The sequence below is a fragment of the Pelodiscus sinensis genome, chromosome 5, assembly GCF_052426305.1.
Source record: "Pelodiscus sinensis isolate ZL-2025 chromosome 5, ASM5242630v1, whole genome shotgun sequence".
Taxonomy (NCBI): Eukaryota; Metazoa; Chordata; order Testudines; family Trionychidae; genus Pelodiscus; species Pelodiscus sinensis.
The window spans coordinates 136,196,135-136,217,715 of record NC_143056.1 but is presented as its reverse complement, the minus strand read 5'-3'; the positions used below and the strand labels follow the sequence as shown (position 1 = coordinate 136,217,715).

The 21,581-nt window shown below is 65.3% G+C and overlaps 1 protein-coding gene across 1 annotated transcript in view; it reads left to right on the top strand.

The window, feature by feature from the left end:
* The window catches only part of CD19 (CD19 molecule), a 59,384-nt gene extending 42,381 nt beyond the window's left edge, over positions 1-17,003 (top strand). The window contains exons 14-16 of the mRNA XM_089778806.1: positions 6,102-6,344; positions 14,104-14,184; positions 14,258-17,003. Coding sequence (XP_089634932.1) covers positions 6,102-6,344; positions 14,104-14,184; positions 14,258-14,304 — 371 coding nt within the window. The 3' untranslated portion in view covers positions 14,305-17,003. The remainder of the gene's footprint in view (positions 1-6,101; positions 6,345-14,103; positions 14,185-14,257) is intronic.
* The last annotated feature ends 4,578 nt before the right edge of the window (positions 17,004-21,581 follow it).

The following is a 21,581-nucleotide window of genomic DNA, read 5'->3' as shown; positions in this document are numbered from 1 at the left end:
TAGTTTCAGGGTGTCTGTGTCTGGAGGTGGATCCCAGGGTGTCTGGGGGTGAGGGTAGTTTCCAGGGTATCTGTGTCTGGGGGTGGATCCCGGGATGTCTGGGGGTGGAGGTAGTTTCAGGGTGTCTGTGTCTGGGGGTGGATCCCGGGGTGTCTGGGGGTGGAGGTAGTTTCAGGGTGTCTGTGTCTGGAGGTGGATCCCAGGGTGTCTGGGGGTGGGGGTAGTTTCCAGGGTGTCTGTGTCTGGGGGTGGATCCCGGGGTGTCTGGGGGTGGAGGTAGTTTCAGGGTGTCTATGTCTGGAGGTGGATCCCGGGGTGTCTGGGGGTGGAGGTAGTTTCCAGGGTGTCTGTGTCTGGGGGTGGATCCCGGGGTGTCTGGGGGTGGAGGTAGTTTCAGGGTGTCTGTGTCTGGAGGTGGATCCCAGGGTGTCTGGGGGTGGGGGTAGTTTCCTGGGTGTCTGTGTCTGGGGGTGGATCCTGGGGTGTCTGTGTCTGGGGGTAGATCCCAGGGTGTCTGGGGGTGAGGGTAGTTTCCAAGGTGTCTGTGTCTGGGGGTAGATCCCGGGGTGTCTGGGGGTGGAGGTAGTTTCAGGGTGTCTGTGTCTGGAGGTGGATCCCAGGGTGTCTGGGGGTGGGGGTAGTTTCCAGGGTGTCTGTGTCTGGGGGTGGATCCCGGGGTGTCTGGGGGTGGAGGTAGTTTCAGGGTGTCTATGTCTGGAGGTGGATCCCGGGGTGTCTGGGGGTGGAGGTAGTTTCCAGGGTGTCTGTGTCTGGGGGTGGATCCCAGGGTGTCTGGGGGTGAGGGTAGTTTCAGGGTGTCTGTGTCTAGAGGTGGATCCCGGGGTGTCTGGGGGTGGGGGTGCACGGGGCTTGCCCTCTTTCCAGCGCCCCCTCCAGCGGAGGGTGTGTGCCCTCAAGCTGCCATGCCCGTTACTGGCTCTGGGAGTGGCGGGATCCCTGCTGCCTTTTTTCTGGCTCGTCCAGGACCAGGTTTCGTTCCTGCTCCTGGGGGGCGGGGGACCCAGGCCCCCCCCCGCTCTGGGCCCTGGCCCAGGGACCCCTAAACAGAATTGCCTGCAAAGTGTCAGTCCGTACTGTCCACTGCTCCTGGCTCCCTGCCCCGGGTCTGCCCCAGCCTGGCCTGTCTGCTATCAGGGTGCCCGCACGGGGTCCAGTGGGGGTGATTCGGGGTGCCCGCAGGAGGTGCTATCGGGGTGCCTGCAGGGGATCCAATGGGGGTGATTAAGGGTGCCCGCAGGAGGTGCTATCGGGGTGCCCACAGGGGATCCAGTGGGGGTGATTCAGGGTGCCCGCAGGAGGTGCTATCGGGGTGCCCACAGGGGATCCAGTGGGGGTGATTAAGGGTGCCCGCAGGAGGTGCTATCGGGGTGCCCGCAGGGGATCCAATGGGGGTGATTCGGGGTGCCCGCAGGAGGTGCTATCGGGGTGCCCGCAGGGGATCCAGTGGGGGTGATTTGGGGTGCCCGCAGGAGGTGCTATCCGGGTGCCCACAGGGGATCCAGTGATTTGGGGTGCCAGCAGGAGGTGCTATCGGGGTGCCCACAGGGGATCCAGTGATTTGGGGTGCCCGCAGGAGGTGCTATCGGGGTGACTGCAGGGAATCCAGTGGGGGTGATTCGGGGTGCCCGCAGGAGGTGATAGCGGGGTGCCCGCAGGGAATCCAGTGGGGGTGATTCGGGGTGCCCGCAGGAGGTGATAGCGGGGTGCCCGCAGGGGATCCAGTGGGAGTGATTCGGGGTGCCCACAGGAGGTGCTATCGGGGTGCCCGCAGGGAATCCAGTGGGGGTGATTCGGGGTGCCCACAGGAGATGCTAGCGGGGTGCCAGCAGGGGATCCAGTGGAGGTGATTCGGGGTGCCCGCAGGAGGTGCTAGTGGGGCACCCGCAGGGGACCAGTGGGGGTGATTCGGGGTGCCCGCAGGAGGTGCTATCGTGGTGCCCACAGAGGAGCCAGTTGGGGTGATTTGGGGTGCCCGAAGGAGGTGCCATCGGGGTGCCAGCAGGGGATCCAGTGGGGGTGATTCGGGGTGCCCGCAGGAGGTGCCATCGGGGTGCCCGCAGGGGATCCAGTGGGGGTGATTCGGGGTGCCCGCAGGAGGTGCTATCGTGGTGTCCACAGGGGATCCAATGGGGGTGATTCGGGGTGCCAGCAGGGGATCCAGTGGGGGTGATTCGGGGTGCCCACAGGAGGTGCTATTGGGGTGCCCACAGGGGATCCAGTGGGGGTGGTTCGGGGTGCCCGCAGGAGGTGCTATCGGGGTGCCCGCAGGGGGTCCAGTGGGGGGGATTCGGGGTGCCCGCAGGAGGTGCTATTGGGGTGCCCACAGGGGAACCAGTGGGGGTGATTCAGGGTGCCCGCAGGAGGTGCTATCGGGGTGCCCGCAGGGGATGCATTAGGGGTGATTCGGGGTGCCAGCAGGGGATCCAGTGGGGGTGATTCGGGGTGCCCACAGGAGGTGCTATTGGGGTGCCCACAGGGGAACCAGTGGGGGTGATTCAGGGTGCCCGCAGGAGGTGCTATCGGGGTGCCCGCAGGGGGTCCAGTGGGGGTGATTCGGGGTGCCCGCAGGAGGTGATAGCGGGGTGCCCGCAGGGAATCCAGTGGGGGTGATTCGGGGTGCCCGCAGGAGGTGATAGCGGGGTGCCCGCAGGGAATCCAGTGGGAGTGATTCGGGGTGCCCGCAGGAGGTGATAGCGGGGTGCCCGCAGGGAATCCAGTGGGGGTGATTCGGGGTGCCCGCAGGAGGTGATAGCGGGGTGCCCGCAGGGGATCCAGTGGGAGTGATTCGGGGTGCCCACAGGAGGTGCTATCGGGGTGCCCGCAGGGAATCCAGTGGGGGTGATTCGGGGTGCCCACAGGAGATGCTAGCGGGGTGGCAGCAGGGGATCCAGTGGGGGTGATTCGGGGTGCCCGCAGGAGGTGCTAGTGGGGCGCCCGCAGGGGACCAGTGGGGGTGATTCGGGGTGCCCGCAGGAGGTGCTATCGTGGTGCCCACAGAGGAGCCAGTTGGGGTGATTTGGGGTGCCCGAAGGAGGTGCCATCGGGGTGCCAGCAGGGGATCCAGTGGGGGTGATTCGGGGTGCCCGCAGGAGGTGCCATCGGGGTGCCCGCAGGGGATCCAGTGGGGGTGATTCGGGGTGCCCGCAGGAGGTGCTATCGTGGTGTCCACAGGGGATCCAATGGGGGTGATTCGGGGTGCCAGCAGGGGATCCAGTGGGGGTGATTCGGGGTGCCCACAGGAGGTGCTATTGGGGTGCCCACAGGGGATCCAGTGGGGGTGGTTCGGGGTGCCCGCAGGAGGTGCTATCGGGGTGCCCGCAGGGGGTCCAGTGGGGGTGATTCAGGGTGCCCGCAGGAGGTGCTATCGGGGTGCCCGCAGGGGATGCATTAGGGGTGATTCGGGGTGCCAGCAGGGGATCCAGTGGGGGTGATTCGGGGTGCCCACAGGAGGTGCTATTGGGGTGCCCACAGGGGAACCAGTGGGGGTGATTCAGGGTGCCCACAGGAGGTGCTATTGGGGTGCCCACAGGGGAACCAGTGGGGGTGATTCAGGGTGCCCGCAGGAGGTGCTATCGGGGTGCCCACAGGGGATCCAGTGATTTGGGGTGCCCGCAGGAGGTGCTATCGGGGTGACTGCAGGGAATCCAGTGGGGGTGATTCGGGGTGCCCGCAGGAGGTGATAGCGGGGTGCCCGCAGGGAATCCAGTGGGGGTGATTCGGGGTGCCCGCAGGAGGTGATAGCGGGGTGCCCGCAGGGGATCCAGTGGGAGTGATTCGGGGTGCCCACAGGAGGTGCTATCGGGGTGCCCACAGGGAATCCAGTGGAGGTGATTCGGGGTGCCCACAGGAGATGCTAGCGGGGTGCCAGCAGGGGATCCAGTGGGGGTGATTCGGGGTGCCCGCAGGAGGTGCTAGTGGGGCGCCCGCAGGGGACCAGTGGGGGTGATTCGGGGTGCCCGCAGGAGGTGCTATCGTGGTGCCCACAGAAGAGCCAGTTGGGGTGATTTGGGGTGCCCGAAGGAGGTGCCATCGGGGTGCCAGCAGGGGATCCAGTGGGGGTGATTCGGGGTGCCCACTGGAGGTGCTATTGGGGTGCCCACAGGGGATCCAGTGGGGGTGGTTCGGGGTGCCCGCAGGAGGTGCTATCGGGGTGCCCGCAGGGGGTCCAGTGGGGGTGATTCGGGGTGCCCGCAGGAGGTGCTATTGGGGTGCCCACAGGGGAACCAGTGGGGGTGATTCAGGGTGCCCGCAGGAGGTGCTATCGGGGTGCCCGCAGGGGGTCCAGTGGGGGTGATTCGGGGTGCCCACAGGAGGTGCTATCGGGGTGCCCGCAGGGGATGCATTAGGGGTGATTCGGGGTTCCCGCAGGAGGTGCTATCGGGGTGCCCGCAGGGGATGCATTAGGGGTGATTCGGGGTGCCCGCAGGAGGTGCTATCGGGGTGCCCGCAGGGGATGCATTAGGGGTGATTCGGGGTGCCAGCAGGGGATCCAGTGGGGGTGATTCGGGGTGCCCACAGGAGGTGCTATTGGGGTGCCCACAGGGGAACCAGTGGGGGTGATTCAGGGTGCCCGCAGGAGGTGCTATCGGGCTGCCCACAGGGGATCCAGTGATTTGGGGTGCCCGCAGGAGGTGCTATCGGGGTGACTGCAGGGAATCCAGTGGGGGTGATTCGGGGTGCCCGCAGGAGGTGATAGCGGGGTGCCCGCAGGGAATCCAGTGGGGGTGATTCGGGGTGCCCGCAGGAGGTGATAGCGGGGTGCCCGCAGGGGATCCAGTGGGAGTGATTCGGGGTGCCCACAGGAGGTGCTATCGGGGTGCCCGCAGGGAATCCAGTGGAGGTGATTCGGGGTGCCCACAGGAGATGCTAGCGGGGTGCCAGCAGGGGATCCAGTGGGGGTGATTCGGGGTGCCCGCAGGAGGTGCTAGTGGGGCGCCCTCAGGGGACCAGTGGGGGTGATTCGGGGTGCCCGCAGGAGGTGCTATCGTGGTGCCCACAGAAGAGCCAGTTGGGGTGATTTGGGGTGCCCGAAGGAGGTGCCATCGGGGTGCCAGCAGGGGATCCAGTGGGGGTGATTCGGGGTGCCCACAGGAGGTGCTATTGGGGTGCCCACAGGGGATCCAGTGGGGGTGGTTCGGGGTGCCCGCAGGAGGTGCTATCGGGGTGCCCGCAGGGGGTCCAGTGGGGGTGATTCGGGGTGCCCGCAGGAGGTGCTATTGGGGTGCCCACAGGGGAACCAGTGGGGGTGATTCAGGGTGCCCGCAGGAGGTGCTATCGGGGTGCCCGCAGGGGGTCCAGTGGGGGTGATTCGGGGTGCCCACAGGAGGTGCTATCGGGGTGCCCGCAGGGGATGCATTAGGGGTGATTCGGGGTGCCCGCAGGAGGTGCTATCGGGGTGCCCGCAGGGGATGCATTAGGGGTGATTCGGGGTGCCCGCAGGAGGTGCTATCGGGGTGCCCGCAGGGGATGCATTAGGGGTGATTCGGGGTGCCAGCAGGGGATCCAGTGGGGGTGATTCGGGGTGCCCACAGGAGGTGCTATTGGGGTGCCCACAGGGGAACCAGTGGGGGTGATTCAGGGTGCCTGCAGGAGGTGCTATCGGGGTGCCCGCAGGGGGTCCAGTGGGGGTGATTCGGGGTGCCCACAGGAAGTGCTATTGGGGTGCCCACAGGGGATCCAGTGGGGGTGATTCAGGGTGCCCGCAGGAGGTGCTATCGGTGTGCCCGCAGGGGATGCATTAGGGGTGATTCGGGGTGCCAGCAGGGGATCCAGTGGGGGTGATTCGGGGTGCCCACAGGAGGTGCTATTGGGGTGCCCACAGGGGAACCAGTGGGGGTGATTCAGGGTGCCCACAGGAGGTGCTATCGGGGTGCCCGCAGGGGGTCGAGTGGGGGTGATTCGGGGTGCCCACAGGAGGTGCTATCGTGGTGCCCACAGGGGATCCAGTGGGGGTGATTCAGGGTGCCCGCAGGAGGTGCTATCGGGGTGTCCGCAGGGGATGCATTAGGGGTGATTCGGGGTGCCCGCAGGGTGCTGGGGATCCAGGGGCACCTCACCCAGTGCTTCATCTCCCCTCCCAGACCTGCGGATGCTGCTGGTGGGGAGTGAGGAGCCGGAGCGGGAGCGGCAGGACGGACGCAGCGAGGGCTCCGCTGGTGAGCAGGATGGGACTGCCCGAGGGGGGTGCAAGAGGCGCCCTGACCCCCTCGTTCCCCTGACCCCCTCGTTCCCTACAGGCTCGCAGGCCTATGAGGAGATGGCTGGGGCTCTGTACGCGGCCCCTGCCCGCCACCTGCGCCTCCGAGACCACAGCCAGGAGGAAGGTGAGCGTCAGGCATGGGACTGGTGCTTAGACTTCCCCTTTTGGACCCCCACGGCCAGCGCCCCGAGCTCCCTCTCCCTGGGCTCAGCCCCGCGGCCAGCGCCCCGAGCTCCCTCTCCTTGGGCTCAGCCCCGCGGCCAGCGCCCCGAGCTCCCTCTCCTTGGGCTCAGCCCCGCGGCCAGCGCCCCGAGCTCCCTCTCCTTGGGCTCAGCCCCGCGGCCAGCGCCCCGAGCTCCCTCCCTGGGCTCAGCCCCGCGGCCAGCGCCCCGAGCTCCCTCTCCCTGGGCTCAGCCCTGCGGCCAGCGCCCCGAGCTCCCTCTCCCCGGGCTCAGCCCCGCGGCCAGCGCCCCGAGCTCCCTCCCTGGGCTCAGCCCCACGGCCAGCGCCCCGAGCTCCCTCTCCCTGGGCTCAGCCCCGCGGCCAGCGCCCCGAGCTCCCTCTCCCTGGGCTCAGCCCCGCGGCCAGCGCCCCGAGCTCCCTCTCCCTGGGCTCAGCCCCGTGGCCAGCGCCCCGAGCTCCCTCCCTGGGCTCAGCCCCGCGGCCAGCGCCCCGAGCTCCCTCCCTGGGCTCAGCCCCGCGGCCAGCGCCCCGAGCTCCCTCCCTGGGCTCAGCCCCGCGGCCAGCGCCCCGAGCTCCCTCTCCCTGGGCTCAGCCCCGCGGCCAGCGCCCCGAGCTCCCTCCCTGGGCTCAGCCCCGCGGCCAGCGCCCCGAGCTCCTTCCCTGGGCTCAGCCCCGCGGCCAGCGCCCCGAGCTCCCTCTCCCTGGGTTCAGCCCCGCGGCCAGCGCCCCGAGCTCCCTCCCTGGGCTCAGCCCCGCGGCCAGCGCCCCGAGCTCCCTCTCCCTGGGCTCAGCCCCGCGGCCAGCGCCCCGAGCTCCCTCTCCCTGGGCTCAGCCCCACAGCCAGCGCCCCGAGCTCCCTCTCCCTGGGCTCAGCCCCGCGGCCAGCGCCCCGAGCTCCCTCTCCTTGGGCTCAGCCCCGCGGCCAGCGCCCCGAGCTCCCTCTCCCTGGGCTCAGCCCCGCGGCCAGCGCCCCGAGCTCCCTCCCTGGGCTCAGCCCCGCGGCCAGCGCCCCGAGCTCCCTCCCTGGGCTCAGCCCCGCGGCCAGCGCCCCGAGCTCCCTCCCTGGGCTCAGCCCCGCGGCCAGCGCCCCGAGCTCCCTCCCTGGGCTCAGCCCCGCGGCCAGCGCCCCGAGCTCCCTCTCCCTGGGCTCAGCCCCGCGGCCAGCGCCCCGAGCTCCCTCTCCTTGGGCTCAGCCCCGCGGCCAGCGCCCCGAGCTCCCTCTCCCTGGGCTCAGCCCCGCGGCCAGCGCCCCGAGCTCCCTCCCTGGGCTCAGCCCCGCGGCCAGCGCCCCGAGCTCCCTCCCTGGGCTCAGCCCCGCGGCCAGCGCCCCGAGCTCCCTCTCCCTGGGCTCAGCCCCGCGGCCAGCGCCCCGAGCTCCCTCCCTGGGCTCAGCCCCGCGGCCAGCGCCCCGAGCTCCCTCCCTGGGCTCAGCCCCGCGGCCAGCGCCCCGAGCTCCCTCTCCCTGGGCTCAGCCCCGCGGCCAGCGCCCCGAGCTCCCTCCCTGGGCTCAGCCCCGCGGCCAGCGCCCCGAGCTCCCTCCCTGGGCTCAGCCCCGCGGCCAGCGCCCCGAGCTCCCTCCCCTTGGGCTCAGCCCCGCGGCCAGCGCCCCGAGCTCCCTCTCCCTGGGCTCAGCCCCACGGCCAGTGCCCCGAGCTCCCTCTCCCCGGGCTCAGCCCCACGGCCAGCGCCCCGAGCTCCCTCCCTGGGCTCAGCCCCGCGGCCAGCGCCCCGAGCTCCCTCCCTGGGCTCAGCCCCGCGGCCAGCGCCCCGAGCTCCCTCTCCCTGGGCTCAGCGCCGCGGCCAGCGCCCCGAGCTCCCTCCCTGGGCTCAGCCCCGCGGCCAGCGCCCCGAGCTCCCTCTCCCTGGGCTCAGCCCCGCGGCCAGCGCCCCGAGATCCCTCTCCTTGGGCTCAGCCCCGCGGCCAGCGCCCCGAGCTCCCTCTCCCTGGGCTCAGCCCCGCGGCCAGCGCCCCGAGCTCCCTCTCCCTGGGCTCAGCCCCGCGGCCAGCGCCCCGAGCTCCCTCTCCCTGGGCTCAGCCCCGCGGCCAGCGCCCCGAGCTCCCTCTCCCTGGGCTCAGCCCCGCGGGCAGCGCCCCGAGCTCCCTCTCCCTGGGCTCAGCCCCGCGGCCAGCGCCCCGAGCTCCCTCCCTGGGCTCAGCCCCGCGGCCAGCGCCCCGAGCTCCCTCTCCCTGGGCTCAGCCCCGCGGCCAGCGCCCCGAGCTCCCTCTCCTTGGGCTCAGCCCCGCGGCCAGCGCCCCGAGCTCCCTCCCTGGGCTCAGCCCCGCGGCCAGCGCCCCGAGCTCCCTCTCCCTGGGCTCAGCCCCGCGGCCAGCGCCCCGAGCTCCCTCTCCTTGGGCTCAGCCCCGCGGCCAGCGCCCCGAGCTCCCTCTCCCTGGGCTCAGCCCCGCGGCCAGCGCCCCGAGCTCCCTCCCTGGGCTCAGCCCCGCGGCCAGCGCCCCGAGCTCCCTCCCTGGGCTCAGCCCCGCGGCCAGCGCCCCGAGCTCCCTCTCCCTGGGCTCAGCCCCGCGGCCAGCGCCCCGAGCTCCCTCCCTGGGCTCAGCCCCGCGGCCAGCGCCCCGAGCTCCCTCCCTGGGCTCAGCCCCGCGGCCAGCGCCCCGAGCTCCCTCTCCCTGGGCTCAGCCCCGCGGCCAGCGCCCCGAGCTCCCTCCCTGGGCTCAGCCCCGCGGCCAGCGCCCCGAGCTCCCTCCCTGGGCTCAGCCCCGCGGCCAGCGCCCCGAGCTCCCTCCCCTTGGGCTCAGCCCCGCGGCCAGCGCCCCGAGCTCCCTCTCCCTGGGCTCAGCCCCACGGCCAGTGCCCCGAGCTCCCTCTCCCCGGGCTCAGCCCCACGGCCAGCGCCCCGAGCTCCCTCCCTGGGCTCAGCCCCGCGGCCAGCGCCCCGAGCTCCCTCCCTGGGCTCAGCCCCGCGGCCAGCGCCCCGAGCTCCCTCTCCCTGGGCTCAGCGCCGCGGCCAGCGCCCCGAGCTCCCTCCCTGGGCTCAGCCCCGCGGCCAGCGCCCCGAGCTCCCTCTCCCTGGGCTCAGCCCCGCGGCCAGCGCCCCGAGATCCCTCTCCTTGGGCTCAGCCCCGCGGCCAGCGCCCCGAGCTCCCTCTCCCTGGGCTCAGCCCCGCGGCCAGCGCCCCGAGCTCCCTCTCCCTGGGCTCAGCCCCGCGGCCAGCGCCCCGAGCTCCCTCTCCCTGGGCTCAGCCCCGCGGCCAGCGCCCCGAGCTCCCTCTCCCTGGGCTCAGCCCCGCGGGCAGCGCCCCGAGCTCCCTCTCCCTGGGCTCAGCCCCGCGGCCAGCGCCCCGAGCTCCCTCCCTGGGCTCAGCCCCGCGGCCAGCGCCCCGAGCTCCCTCTCCCTGGGCTCAGCCCCGCGGCCAGCGCCCCGAGCTCCCTCTCCTTGGGCTCAGCCCCGCGGCCAGCGCCCCGAGCTCCCTCCCTGGGCTCAGCCCCACGGCCAGCGCCCCGAGCTCCCTCTCCTTGGGCTCAGCCCCGCGGCCAGCGCCCCGAGCTCCCTCTCCCCGGGCTCAGCCCCGCGGCCAGCGCCCCGAGCTCCCTCCCTGGGCTCAGCCCCACGGCCAGCGCCCCGAGCTCCCTCTCCTTGGGCTCAGCCCCGCGGCCAGCGCCCCGATCTCCCTCTCCCCGGGCTCAGCCCCGCGGCCAGCGCCCCGAGCTCCCTCTCCCTGGGCTCAGCCCCGCGGCCAGCGCCCCGAGCTCCCTCTCCCCGGGCTCAGCCCCGCGGCCAGCGCCCCGAGCTCCCTCTCCTTGGGCTCAGCCCCGCGGCCAGCGCCCCGAGCTCCCTCTCCCTGGGCTCAGCCCCGCGGCCAGCGCCCCGAGCTCCCTCTCCCTGGGCTCAGCCCCGCGGCCAGCGCCCCGAGCTCCCTCTCCCTGGGCTCAGCCCCGCGGGCAGCGCCCCGAGCTCCCTCTCCCTGGGCTCAGCCCCGCGGCCAGCGCCCCGAGCTCCCTCCCTGGGCTCAGCCCCGCGGCCAGCGCCCCGAGCTCCCTCTCCCTGGGCTCAGCCCCGCGGCCAGCGCCCCGAGCTCCCTCTCCTTGGGCTCAGCCCCGCGGCCAGCGCCCCGAGCTCCCTCCCTGGGCTCAGCCCCGCGGCCAGCGCCCCGAGCTCCCTCTCCCTGGGCTCAGCCCCGCGGCCAGCGCCCCGAGCTCCCTCTCCTTGGGCTCAGCCCCGCGGCCAGCGCCCCGAGCTCCCTCTCCCTGGGCTCAGCCCCGCGGCCAGCGCCCCGAGCTCCCTCCCTGGGCTCAGCCCCGCGGCCAGCGCCCCGAGCTCCCTCTCCCTGGGCTCAGCGCCGCGGCCAGCGCCCCGAGCTCCCTCCCTGGGCTCAGCCCCGCGGCCAGCGCCCCGAGCTCCCTCTCCCTGGGCTCAGCCCCGCGGCCAGCGCCCCGAGATCCCTCTCCTTGGGCTCAGCCCCGCGGCCAGCGCCCCGAGCTCCCTCTCCCTGGGCTCAGCCCCGCGGCCAGCGCCCCGAGCTCCCTCTCCCTGGGCTCAGCCCCGCGGCCAGCGCCCCGAGCTCCCTCTCCCTGGGCTCAGCCCCGCGGCCAGCGCCCCGAGCTCCCTCTCCCTGGGCTCAGCCCCGCGGGCAGCGCCCCGAGCTCCCTCTCCCTGGGCTCAGCCCCGCGGCCAGCGCCCCGAGCTCCCTCCCTGGGCTCAGCCCCGCGGCCAGCGCCCCGAGCTCCCTCTCCCTGGGCTCAGCCCCGCGGCCAGCGCCCCGAGCTCCCTCTCCTTGGGCTCAGCCCCGCGGCCAGCGCCCCGAGCTCCCTCCCTGGGCTCAGCCCCGCGGCCAGCGCCCCGAGCTCCCTCTCCCTGGGCTCAGCCCCGCGGCCAGCGCCCCGAGCTCCCTCTCCTTGGGCTCAGCCCCGCGGCCAGCGCCCCGAGCTCCCTCTCCCTGGGCTCAGCCCCGCGGCCAGCGCCCCGAGCTCCCTCCCTGGGCTCAGCCCCGCGGCCAGCGCCCCGAGCTCCCTCCCTGGGCTCAGCCCCGCGGCCAGCGCCCCGAGCTCCCTCTCCCTGGGCTCAGCCCCGCGGCCAGCGCCCCGAGCTCCCTCCCTGGGCTCAGCCCCGCGGCCAGCGCCCCGAGCTCCCTCCCTGGGCTCAGCCCCGCGGCCAGCGCCCCGAGCTCCCTCTCCCTGGGCTCAGCCCCGCGGCCAGCGCCCCGAGCTCCCTCCCTGGGCTCAGCCCCGCGGCCAGCGCCCCGAGCTCCCTCCCTGGGCTCAGCCCCGCGGCCAGCGCCCCGAGCTCCCTCCCCTTGGGCTCAGCCCCGCGGCCAGCGCCCCGAGCTCCCTCTCCCTGGGCTCAGCCCCACGGCCAGTGCCCCGAGCTCCCTCTCCCCGGGCTCAGCCCCACGGCCAGCGCCCCGAGCTCCCTCCCTGGGCTCAGCCCCGCGGCCAGCGCCCCGAGCTCCCTCCCTGGGCTCAGCCCCGCGGCCAGCGCCCCGAGCTCCCTCTCCCTGGGCTCAGCCCCGCGGCCAGCGCCCCGAGCTCCCTCCCTGGGCTCAGCCCCGCGGCCAGCGCCCCGAGCTCCCTCTCCCTGGGCTCAGCCCCGCGGCCAGCGCCCCGAGCTCCCTCTCCTTGGGCTCAGCCCCGCGGCCAGCGCCCCGAGCTCCCTCCCTGGGCTCAGCCCCACGGCCAGCGCCCCGAGCTCCCTCTCCTTGGGCTCAGCCCCGCGGCCAGCGCCCCGAGCTCCCTCTCCCCGGGCTCAGCCCCGCGGCCAGCGCCCCGAGCTCCCTCCCTGGGCTCAGCCCCACGGCCAGCGCCCCGAGCTCCCTCTCCTTGGGCTCAGCCCCGCGGCCAGCGCCCCGATCTCCCTCTCCCCGGGCTCAGCCCCGCGGCCAGCGCCCCGAGCTCCCTCTCCCTGGGCTCAGCCCCGCGGCCAGCGCCCCGAGCTCCCTCTCCCCGGGCTCAGCCCCGCGGCCAGCGCCCCGAGCTCCCTCTCCTTGGGCTCAGCCCCGCGGCCAGCGCCCCGAGCTCCCTCTCCCCGGGCTCAGCCCCGCGGCCAGCGCCCCGAGCTCCCTCTCCCCGGGCTCAGCCCCGCGGCCAGCGCCCCGAGCTCCCTCTCCCTGGGCTCAGCCCCGCGGCCAGCGCCCCGAGCTCCCTCTCCCTGGGCTCAGCCCCGCGGCCAGCGCCCCGAGCTCCCTCTCCTTGGGCTCAGCCCCGCGGCCAGCGCCCCGAGCTCCCTCCCTGGGCTCAGCCCCACGGCCAGCGCCCCGAGCTCCCTCTCCTTGGGCTCAGCCCCGCGGCCAGCGCCCCGAGCTCCCTCTCCCCGGGCTCAGCCCCGCGGCCAGCGCCCCGAGCTCCCTCCCTGGGCTCAGCCCCACGGCCAGCGCCCCGAGCTCCCTCTCCTTGGGCTCAGCCCCGCGGCCAGCGCCCCGAGCTCCCTCTCCCCGGGCTCAGCCCCGCGGCCAGCGCCCCGAGCTCCCTCTCCCTGGGCTCAGCCCCGCGGCCAGCGCCCCGAGCTCCCTCTCCCCGGGCTCAGCCCCGCGGCCAGCGCCCCGAGCTCCCTCTCCTTGGGCTCAGCCCCGCGGCCAGCGCCCCGAGCTCCCTCTCCCCGGGCTCAGCCCCGCGGCCAGCGCCCCGAGCTCCCTCTCCCCGGGCTCAGCCCCGCGGCCAGCGCCCCGAGCTCCCTCTCCCCGGGCTCAGCCCCGCGGCCAGCGCCCCGAGCTCCCTCTCCCCGGGCTCAGCCCCGCGGCCAGCGCCCCGAGCTCCCTCTCCCTGGGCTCAGCCCCGCGGCCAGCGCCCCGAGCTCCCTCTCCCTGGGCTCAGCCCTGCGGCCAGCGCCCCGAGCTCCCTCTCCTTGGGCTCAGCCCTGCGGCCAGCGCCCCGAGCTCCCTCCCTGGGCTCAGCCCCACGGCCAGCGCCCCGAGCTCCCTCTCCCTGGGCTCAGCCCCGCGGCCAGCGCCCCGAGCTCCCTCTCCCTGGGCTCAGCCCCGTGGCCAGCGCCCCGAGCTCCCTCTCCCTGGGCTCAGCCCCGCGGCCAGCGCCCCGAGCTCCCTCTCCCTGGGCTCAGCCCCGCGGCCAGCGCCCCGAGCTCCCTCTCCTTGGGCTCAGCCCCGCGGCCAGCGCCCCGAGCTCCCTCTCCCTGGGCTCAGCCCCGCGGCCAGCGCCCCGAGCTCCCTCTCCCTGGGCTCAGCCCCGCGGCCAGCGCCCCGAGCTCCCTCTCCCTGGGCTCAGCCCCGCGGCCAGCCCCCCGAGCTCCCTCTCCCTGGGCTCAGCCCCGCGGCCAGCCCCCCGAGCTCCCTCTCCCTGGGCTCAGCCCCGCGGCCAGCGCCCCGAGCTCCCTCTCCCTGGGCTCAGCCCCGCGGCCAGCGCCCCAAGCTCCCTCCCTGGGCTCAGCCCCGCGGCCAGCGCCCCAATCCCCCCCAGCAAGCACCCCAAGCCCGTCCTCATTGGGGTCAGCCCCACTGCCAGCACCCGGAGCCTCCCTCCCTGAGGTCACCCCTCAGCCAGTGCCCTGAGCCCCCCCCAGCGAGTGCCCCAAGCCCCTCCTCCCTGGGGTTACCCCACAGCCCAAACCCCAATATCCCATCAGGGTGGGACCATCCCTGGCCTTGGGGTCCCCACTCCAGGCCCTCCCTCTGGTGCCCCCAAGATGCAGCGTCCTCCTCCCCAGGGCCAGGTGCAGCAGGGGACGGGCAGGGCCCAGAAGTGGGGGGAGGGGTTCCACTCCCAGGCTCTGACCCTGGCTCCTGTCCGCAGACGCTGACTCCTACGAGAACATGGAGGGGGGGCTGGGCTGCCTGCTGCCCCCCCGGGAGGGGAGCGCCGGGCTGCGAGATGGTGAGTGGCGGGCTGGGGGCAGGCGCCAGCGGGGGACGGCCGGGGGCTCTGACCTGCTTTGCTCTCCTTGCAGTGGAAGCAGCCAGGCGGGTGCTGCCCCGGAGCCTGGCCCAGGACTAGGACTCGCCGCCCACGGACCTGGCAGCCAGGGGGCAGGGGCTGGCTGTACCTGCCTCCACGGATCCACTCCCTACTGCTGCTAGGCATGGTCCCGCGCCTGCCTGTGGGGCCCGTGGGCTCTGGGAGCTGCTCCATGGATGCTCCGGGCACTGTGCCTCGGTTCCGAGGGTCAGCCGCTGACACGATGCCCCCGGGTGCCTCGGCCTGCCATGCGTGGCAGCTCCACCAGATTCCTGTTATCGGACACGTGCACGTCAAGGCCCCCCCAGCACCAATACATACCCCCAGACGTGCTTCTGCAGCGCCTGTACATACCCCCAGATATAGTGGGAACAGGCACCCTTCCAGTGCTTGTATATACCCCTAAACATGCTCAGAACAGGCACCCCTCCAATGCCTGTACATACCCCCGGACCTGCTGGGCACAGGCACCCCTCCAGCACCTGTACACCCCCCCCCAGACATGCTGGGAACACGCATCCCTGCAGGGCCTGTACATACCTCAGTCATACAGGGAACAGGCCCCCCTCCAGTGCCTGTACATAGCCCAGACATGCTGGGAACACGCATCCCTGCAGGGCCTGTACATACCTCAGTCATACAGGGAACAGGCCCCCCTCCAGTGCCTGTACATAGCCCAGACATGCTGGGAACACGCATCCCTGCAGGGCCTGTACATACCCCAGACATGCTGGGAACAGGCCCCCTGCAGCGCCTGTACATACCCCAGACATGCTGGGAACAGGCCCCCTGCAGCGCCTGTACATACCCCAGACATGCTGGGAACAGGCCCCCTGCAGCGCCTGTACATACCCCAGACATGCTGGGAACAGGCATCCCTGCAGCGCCTGTACATACCCCAGACATGTTGGGAACAGGCCCCCTGCAGCGCCTGTACATACCCCAGACATGCTGGGAACAGGCATCCCTGCAGCGCCTGTACATACTAAAGATGTTACAATGCGGTTCCCTCGCTACTCACATAGTAGATCTTTGTACTGACTGTACGACGAGTTGAGAGGTGCCTCTGCAGAGCTGCAGTGAGGGGTGTGACATGGGGGGGCTGTCTGCTCTGTAACCCGGCATTCCCCCGCGGCTGCACTGCGCTGCGATTCCCACTGACTCACCCCATGTGCACTGGCCCAGACACCTACTCCCAGCCTGAGCTGTTAACAAGCCTGTTCCCAGGGGAGAGACAAAGGGAGGGAGGCGGAGACGGACACCTGGCTGGGGGGCAGGCCTGGGAGCTGGGCAGTCTTGACAGGTGGGGGGGAGGCATGAAGGGAGCAGACTAGTCCAGGCCAGGGGGTCCAGGGGCCTGTGAACCCCTCCCCCAGAGGACTAGGCTCTGCCCTGGCTCCGGGGGCCACGTGGGGCCCGTGCTGCGCTGTCTCTGAGAAGCAATAACCCTACGGCCTGACAGTCACACCCGGCTGGGGCCGGGGTCCCCAACGCGCCGTCACAGGAAGCTCCAGAGGCCAGCTCGAGCCAGACTCAGCTGTCCTGGTCCCCGCGCTGCGGCTCAGCATGTTACAGGGAGCAAGAGCCTCTGGGCTCCGACTACGTTGAAATGCAGCAGCCAGCGGTCCCCTGGCCACGGTGGACAGGCTGCTTGGCAGCCTCCCCCCACCTATTATAGAGACAGCAGGGGGCAGGCAGGGCCCTGGAGAAACGGGGAGAGTCTGGATTTAAGCCACCCTTCCCCCCTGCAGCCCCACTCCTGCTCCCCTTGACTGCAGATGGGCCCCATGCTCCCTGCGGAGCGTCGGCTGCTGAAATGGCCGCGAGTCCCCAGGCTCGTTGCAGACACAGACGCCGCCGTGTGGGGACGTTTCCCACTGCACCGCTGCCTCCCTGCCCCCGCAGAGCTGTACCTGGGGGGGCACATAGGGGATAGCCCAGGCCAGCCTCTCGCCTGACCCGAGGGGAAAGCTGCAACCAGGGACAGTCAGAAACCACCTTGGGACCAGGAAGTAGCACAAAGAGGGTGGGGGAGGGGGCTGCCTGGGGGCTGTGACCAGTGCTGGGTGCGAGAGTTTAGTTTTTGGCTGGCTTGGGGAGAAGGGAGCTTGGCTGGGGGGGCCTGTCCTCAGGCTGGGCTGGGCCGGCTGCCCCTGGTTCCTGTAACAACAAGTCTGAGCTGCGCTGTGTCCCTGGGACCCAACAAACCTTCTCTTCTACCTGCCGCCTGAGTGTCCCCTCTGGCTGTGGGTGGGCGGCAGGGCCCGGGGGTTCCTCGATGCACCATCACAGTGGTGGCAGCGGTGGGATGGGCTGCACCCCATGGACGGACCACCCGGCAGTAAGTGACGAGGTGCAGTAGGAGGAAGGGGGTTTGCAAGAGCCAGGCGCTAGAGGCTGGGAGAAGCGGTTCCAGGAAGCGGAGAGGCAGGCGTAAGGTGACCAGAATTTGAAAATGTGTGAGGACACTGAGTTGACAAAAAAAACCAAACTTGTATATGTACATAAATAATCGTATAAATAAGTGATCACGATATTAGTTGTTTTGTAAGACAAACAGACTTAACAAAAACAATCAAAACATCAATATTTGTCGCTCTTTCATGATCTTTCAATTTCGCGTTCAGTCCATTCATTGTCTTTTATTATATTTTTAATTCTTCATATTTCGTCGAACAATAAATTGTCATTTATTGTGATGCTACATTTTTCTTTAACGAATAAAACTGTTTCAAGGATTTTATTCAATTGAATTTCTTCATTCAGCAGAATCCAATCAAACATGTTCACTGGTTCATCATGCTTAGTCCAATTTTCTAGCTATTCAAGAGCACTTTTATAAAAGCTCATCCCCTCCCTCGTAAATTCTGTCTTCATTCCCGGATTGCTCTCTTGCAATTTGTTTAAATTAGTAATTACAACCAATGGAAGGAAGTTGGACTCAAGACGTTATTGAAGTTGCTCTTTAATTGTTTACTATGCAATCCCACTTCTGTAGAAGTGATATGCTCTTTTGCAATACTTTTTATAACTGACTGGAACAAAGTTGCTTGATTGTGAACAAAATCCAGAGTTACTTCAGCAGATTCAGTCCTAAAAAAGGTTTTCAAGATTAGTGGACATTTTTCCTAACTTAGAAAATATGATTTTAAAGGCTCGAACAATTGCAGCCCTCGTTCAATGGCTGGCATTAAGGTGAACCATCTTGTTTTCGAATATCCCAACAGTTTTTTATATTCAACTGAGGCTTCTTCGCAAAAAGCCTTTAATGATGTAACTCTTACTGTGAATCGGTCAAAATGTAAATACATTTGGGGTATCACAACTTCAACATCGATGGACATTGAGCTTGATGCTGTATTGATGGCATTAGATACAATATGGGCATTGCAACCGATTCCAATAATCGTTTTCCAAAGTAAATGCATCATTTTCTTATGAACATTGTTATCGCCTTTGTGATTTACACCGCCAAAATTAGTATTTGTGTTATCTGGACACATCGCAATTATTTTTTTCTTTCAAATTATGATTATTCACTAATTTTTTTATATGATTGGATATTATTTCAGATCTCTCACCACCAATTGCTTCCAAATTCAAAACTTTGATTGAATACCATTTTCAAAATTGAAGTAACGAACTAACACCGGATACAACTTTATATCTTTGTGGTTTGACGCAGCTGAAAGAAGTGTAACAAATTTAGCTTCATCTAAATCTTTCTTCAAATTCTCTTGTGCGTACGTTTGAAAAACATTGCAAATAAGAGCCCCTCCTTCAGTTCTGGCACAATGGAATTTTTTACAGTACAGTCCATGCTCCAAAAACTTTGACTGTGCATCACAGTGTGGTAAACAGTCAGACCTTCGGCAGCTGCTAAATTCTTTTCGTCTTCTCCAAATGATGTACTTCCTAAGAAGTCTGTAACTTTCTGGGACATTGATGCCGATGTTAAAGAATTTTGATTTTTTTTTTATGAAACTTGCTTCATTATGCTGGATCGGCCACCTACTGCCACGCTGAATTCCACCGAACAGACAGTCCACTTCACTAATGAATCATCTCATGTTTCATCCACAATTCTGGTGAAAGGAAATTCCTTTTTTAAATTCTCATTGGGAATTTTCTTTTAACAGAGAATTTTAATCTGAGGGTTCCGATGGGGGTCCAAACCCCTTTCCCAATTTATTCCAGACGCCCTTCTTAAGCAACCAGCTTTATTCAGGAATGCATTCCAGGGCAAAAACCTCCAGGATACTCTCAGGAAAAGTTTTTGCAACTTCCCAAACAAAGGGCAATGTCTTTTGTACTATCCTACATGGTAATCACCCCTTTCCCACTGACCCCTTACAGCTGCATGTATACACAGGTCAAGCCCTTGCACCAAAACTCCTCCAATCATTACCTACCCCTGACATTCCCTTCTCAGGCCTTACAACAGGTTCAAAGCACTAAAACAGGTTTATACCAACCTGTTTATACCAACCAGGTTTAAAACAACCTGGACATTATAATCAAACCAGGCGACAAAGGGGGTGCTGTGGTCATTATGAATAAGGCCGACTATAACCAGGAGACAACCAGACAACTCTCGAATACCACATTTTACAAACCTCTCCCCTCGGATCCCACCTTGGAATACCAAAAGAAACTACACTGTCTCCTTAAAAGCCGCCCCACAGCTACTCGGGAACAAATCCACACAGAATCACCTTCTGACCCCCGACCAGGATTGTTCTATCTACTTCCCAAGATCCATAAACCTGGGCACCCCGGACGTCCCATCATCTCTGGTATTGGCACGCTCACTACTGGTCTATCCAGCTATGTAGACTCTCTTCTCAAAGCCTTCGCAACCAATACCCCCAGCTATCTCCGAGACACTACTGACTTCCTAAGGAAACTACAAAACATCGATAACCTCCCCAATAACACCATCCTCGCCACCATGGATGTAGAAGCTCTATATACCAACATCCCACATGAAGACGGATTACAAGCAATTAGAAACACTATCCCAGAGGACACTACTGCCAACCTGATAGCAGACCTATGTAACTTTGTTCTCACCCACAATTATTTCCAGTTTGAGAACAACTTATACCTCCAGATCAGCGGCACAGCCATGGGTACACGCATGGCCCCACAGTATGCTAACATCTTTATGGCTGACCTAGAACAACGTTTCCTCAACTCCCGTCCCCTTTCACCCCTTCTCTACCTACGGTACATTGATGACATCTTTATGATCTGGACGCATGGCCAAGAAACACTGGAGATATTCCACAGAGATTTCAACAACCTACACCCCACCATCAACCTCAGCCTGGACCATTCTACACGAGAGATCCACTTCCTGGACACCACAGTACAAATCAACAATGGAAAATTAGACACCACCCTCTACAGAAAACCCACCGACTCATACAGTTACCTACATGCTTCCAGCTCCCATCCAGAACACACCACACGATCCATCGTCTATAGCCAAGCCCTTCGATACAACCGCATCTGCTCTAATCCCACTGACAGAGACCAGAAGCTTCAGGATCTCTACCAAGCATTTATAAACTTCAACTACCCACCCGGAAAAATAAAAAGGCAAATTGAAAGAGCCAGACGAATACCTAGAAACCATCTACTTCAAGACAGACCCAAGAAAACCAACAATAGAACACCACTTGTCATCACCTACAGCCCCCAACTTAAACCTGTCCAACACATTATCAATAAACTACAGCCTATACTGGAACAGGATACCATACTCCAAGAGGCTCTGGGAGACAGACCCATAGTCTCGTATAGACAACCACCTAACCTCAAGATGATTCTTACCAACAACAACAGGACATACCACACTAATACCAACCCTGGTACCTTCCCTTGCAACAAACCCTGTTGCCAGCCTTGTCCACATATTCATTCTGCTGATACCATTATTGGACCCAACCAAGTGAGTTATAAGATCAAGAACACATATTCCTGCGCATCCAGAAATATAATCTATGCTATCGTGTGCCGAAAGTGTCCGTCTGCTATGTACATTGGACAAACATCTCAGACACTTCGCCAAAGGATTAATGCCCACAAAACAGATATCAGACAAGATCACAAAGAGAAAACAGTTTCTTGCCATTTTAACCAGAAAGGACACTCTCTCAATGACTTAACCACCTGCATTCTGCTACAAAGACCTTTTACATCTGCACTTGAAAGGGAATCCTCTGAACTGTCATTCATGTTAAAATTTGACACTCTCCGAGAAGGAATGAACAAACACTCAAACTATCTTACCCATTACCAAGATAGCTTCCCCAATTATCACCTCTAATACCATTAACTCACAAACATCCCACTCTCCCCACCTCTAATATCATCAATTCACAGACACTTACCTACCTTCCCCCCCCCCCCCCCGCATCCCCCTCTTGTTCTGAAATGTGATTTGTCCTTTTCATATTTGTTCATTTTTTTAAATTGTATCCTGTGGTATATATGGTTGTGACTACTTTCTTCCACAATTTGATCTGAGGAAGTGGGTCTGGCCCAGGAAAGCTCATCCTCTAATAAACCATCTTGTTAGTCTTTAAAGTGCTACGTTGTCCTGCATTTTGCTTCAGGTTTATACCAGTGATAGAAATGCAACCCTGTTAGTCTGGTGTAGCTGAAACAAAAAACAGGCCTATGTAGCACTTTAAAGACTAACAAGATGGTTTATTAGATGATGAGCTTTTGGGGGCCAAACCCAGTCCTGTATTTTGTTTCAGGTTTATACCAGTTTCACCGATCCCCTCCTGGTTGTATACCTGTGTCCAAGCACCTACCTCTTTACAAAGACCAAGCTTAACACCAAGGTCACACAGAGGTCATACTGACAACAAATTAATTTTATCCTTCATTTTAATTCGACATTTTTAGGGTTAATTGTGTCAACTAAAAAATCACATTGACAGTAAATTAAAATGGCTCAAAATAAACAATAACATTTCATAAATTCCCTCTAAGGGTACGTCTAAACTACATGCCTCCATCGACGGAGGCATGTAGATTTGTGTATTCGAAAAAGGGAATTGAAGCCGCGATTAAAATAATCGCGGCTTCATTTAAATTTTCATGGCTGCTGCGCTGAGCCGACAAACAGCTGATCAGCTATTTGTCCACTCAGCGCGCTAGTCTGGACACTCCCCTGCCGACATCAAAGCCCTTTGTCGGCAGCCCCGGTAAACCTCATCCCACGAGGAATAATGGGGCTGCCGACAAAGGGCTTTGATGTCGGCAGGGGAGCGTCCAGACTAGCGCGCTGAGTGGACAAA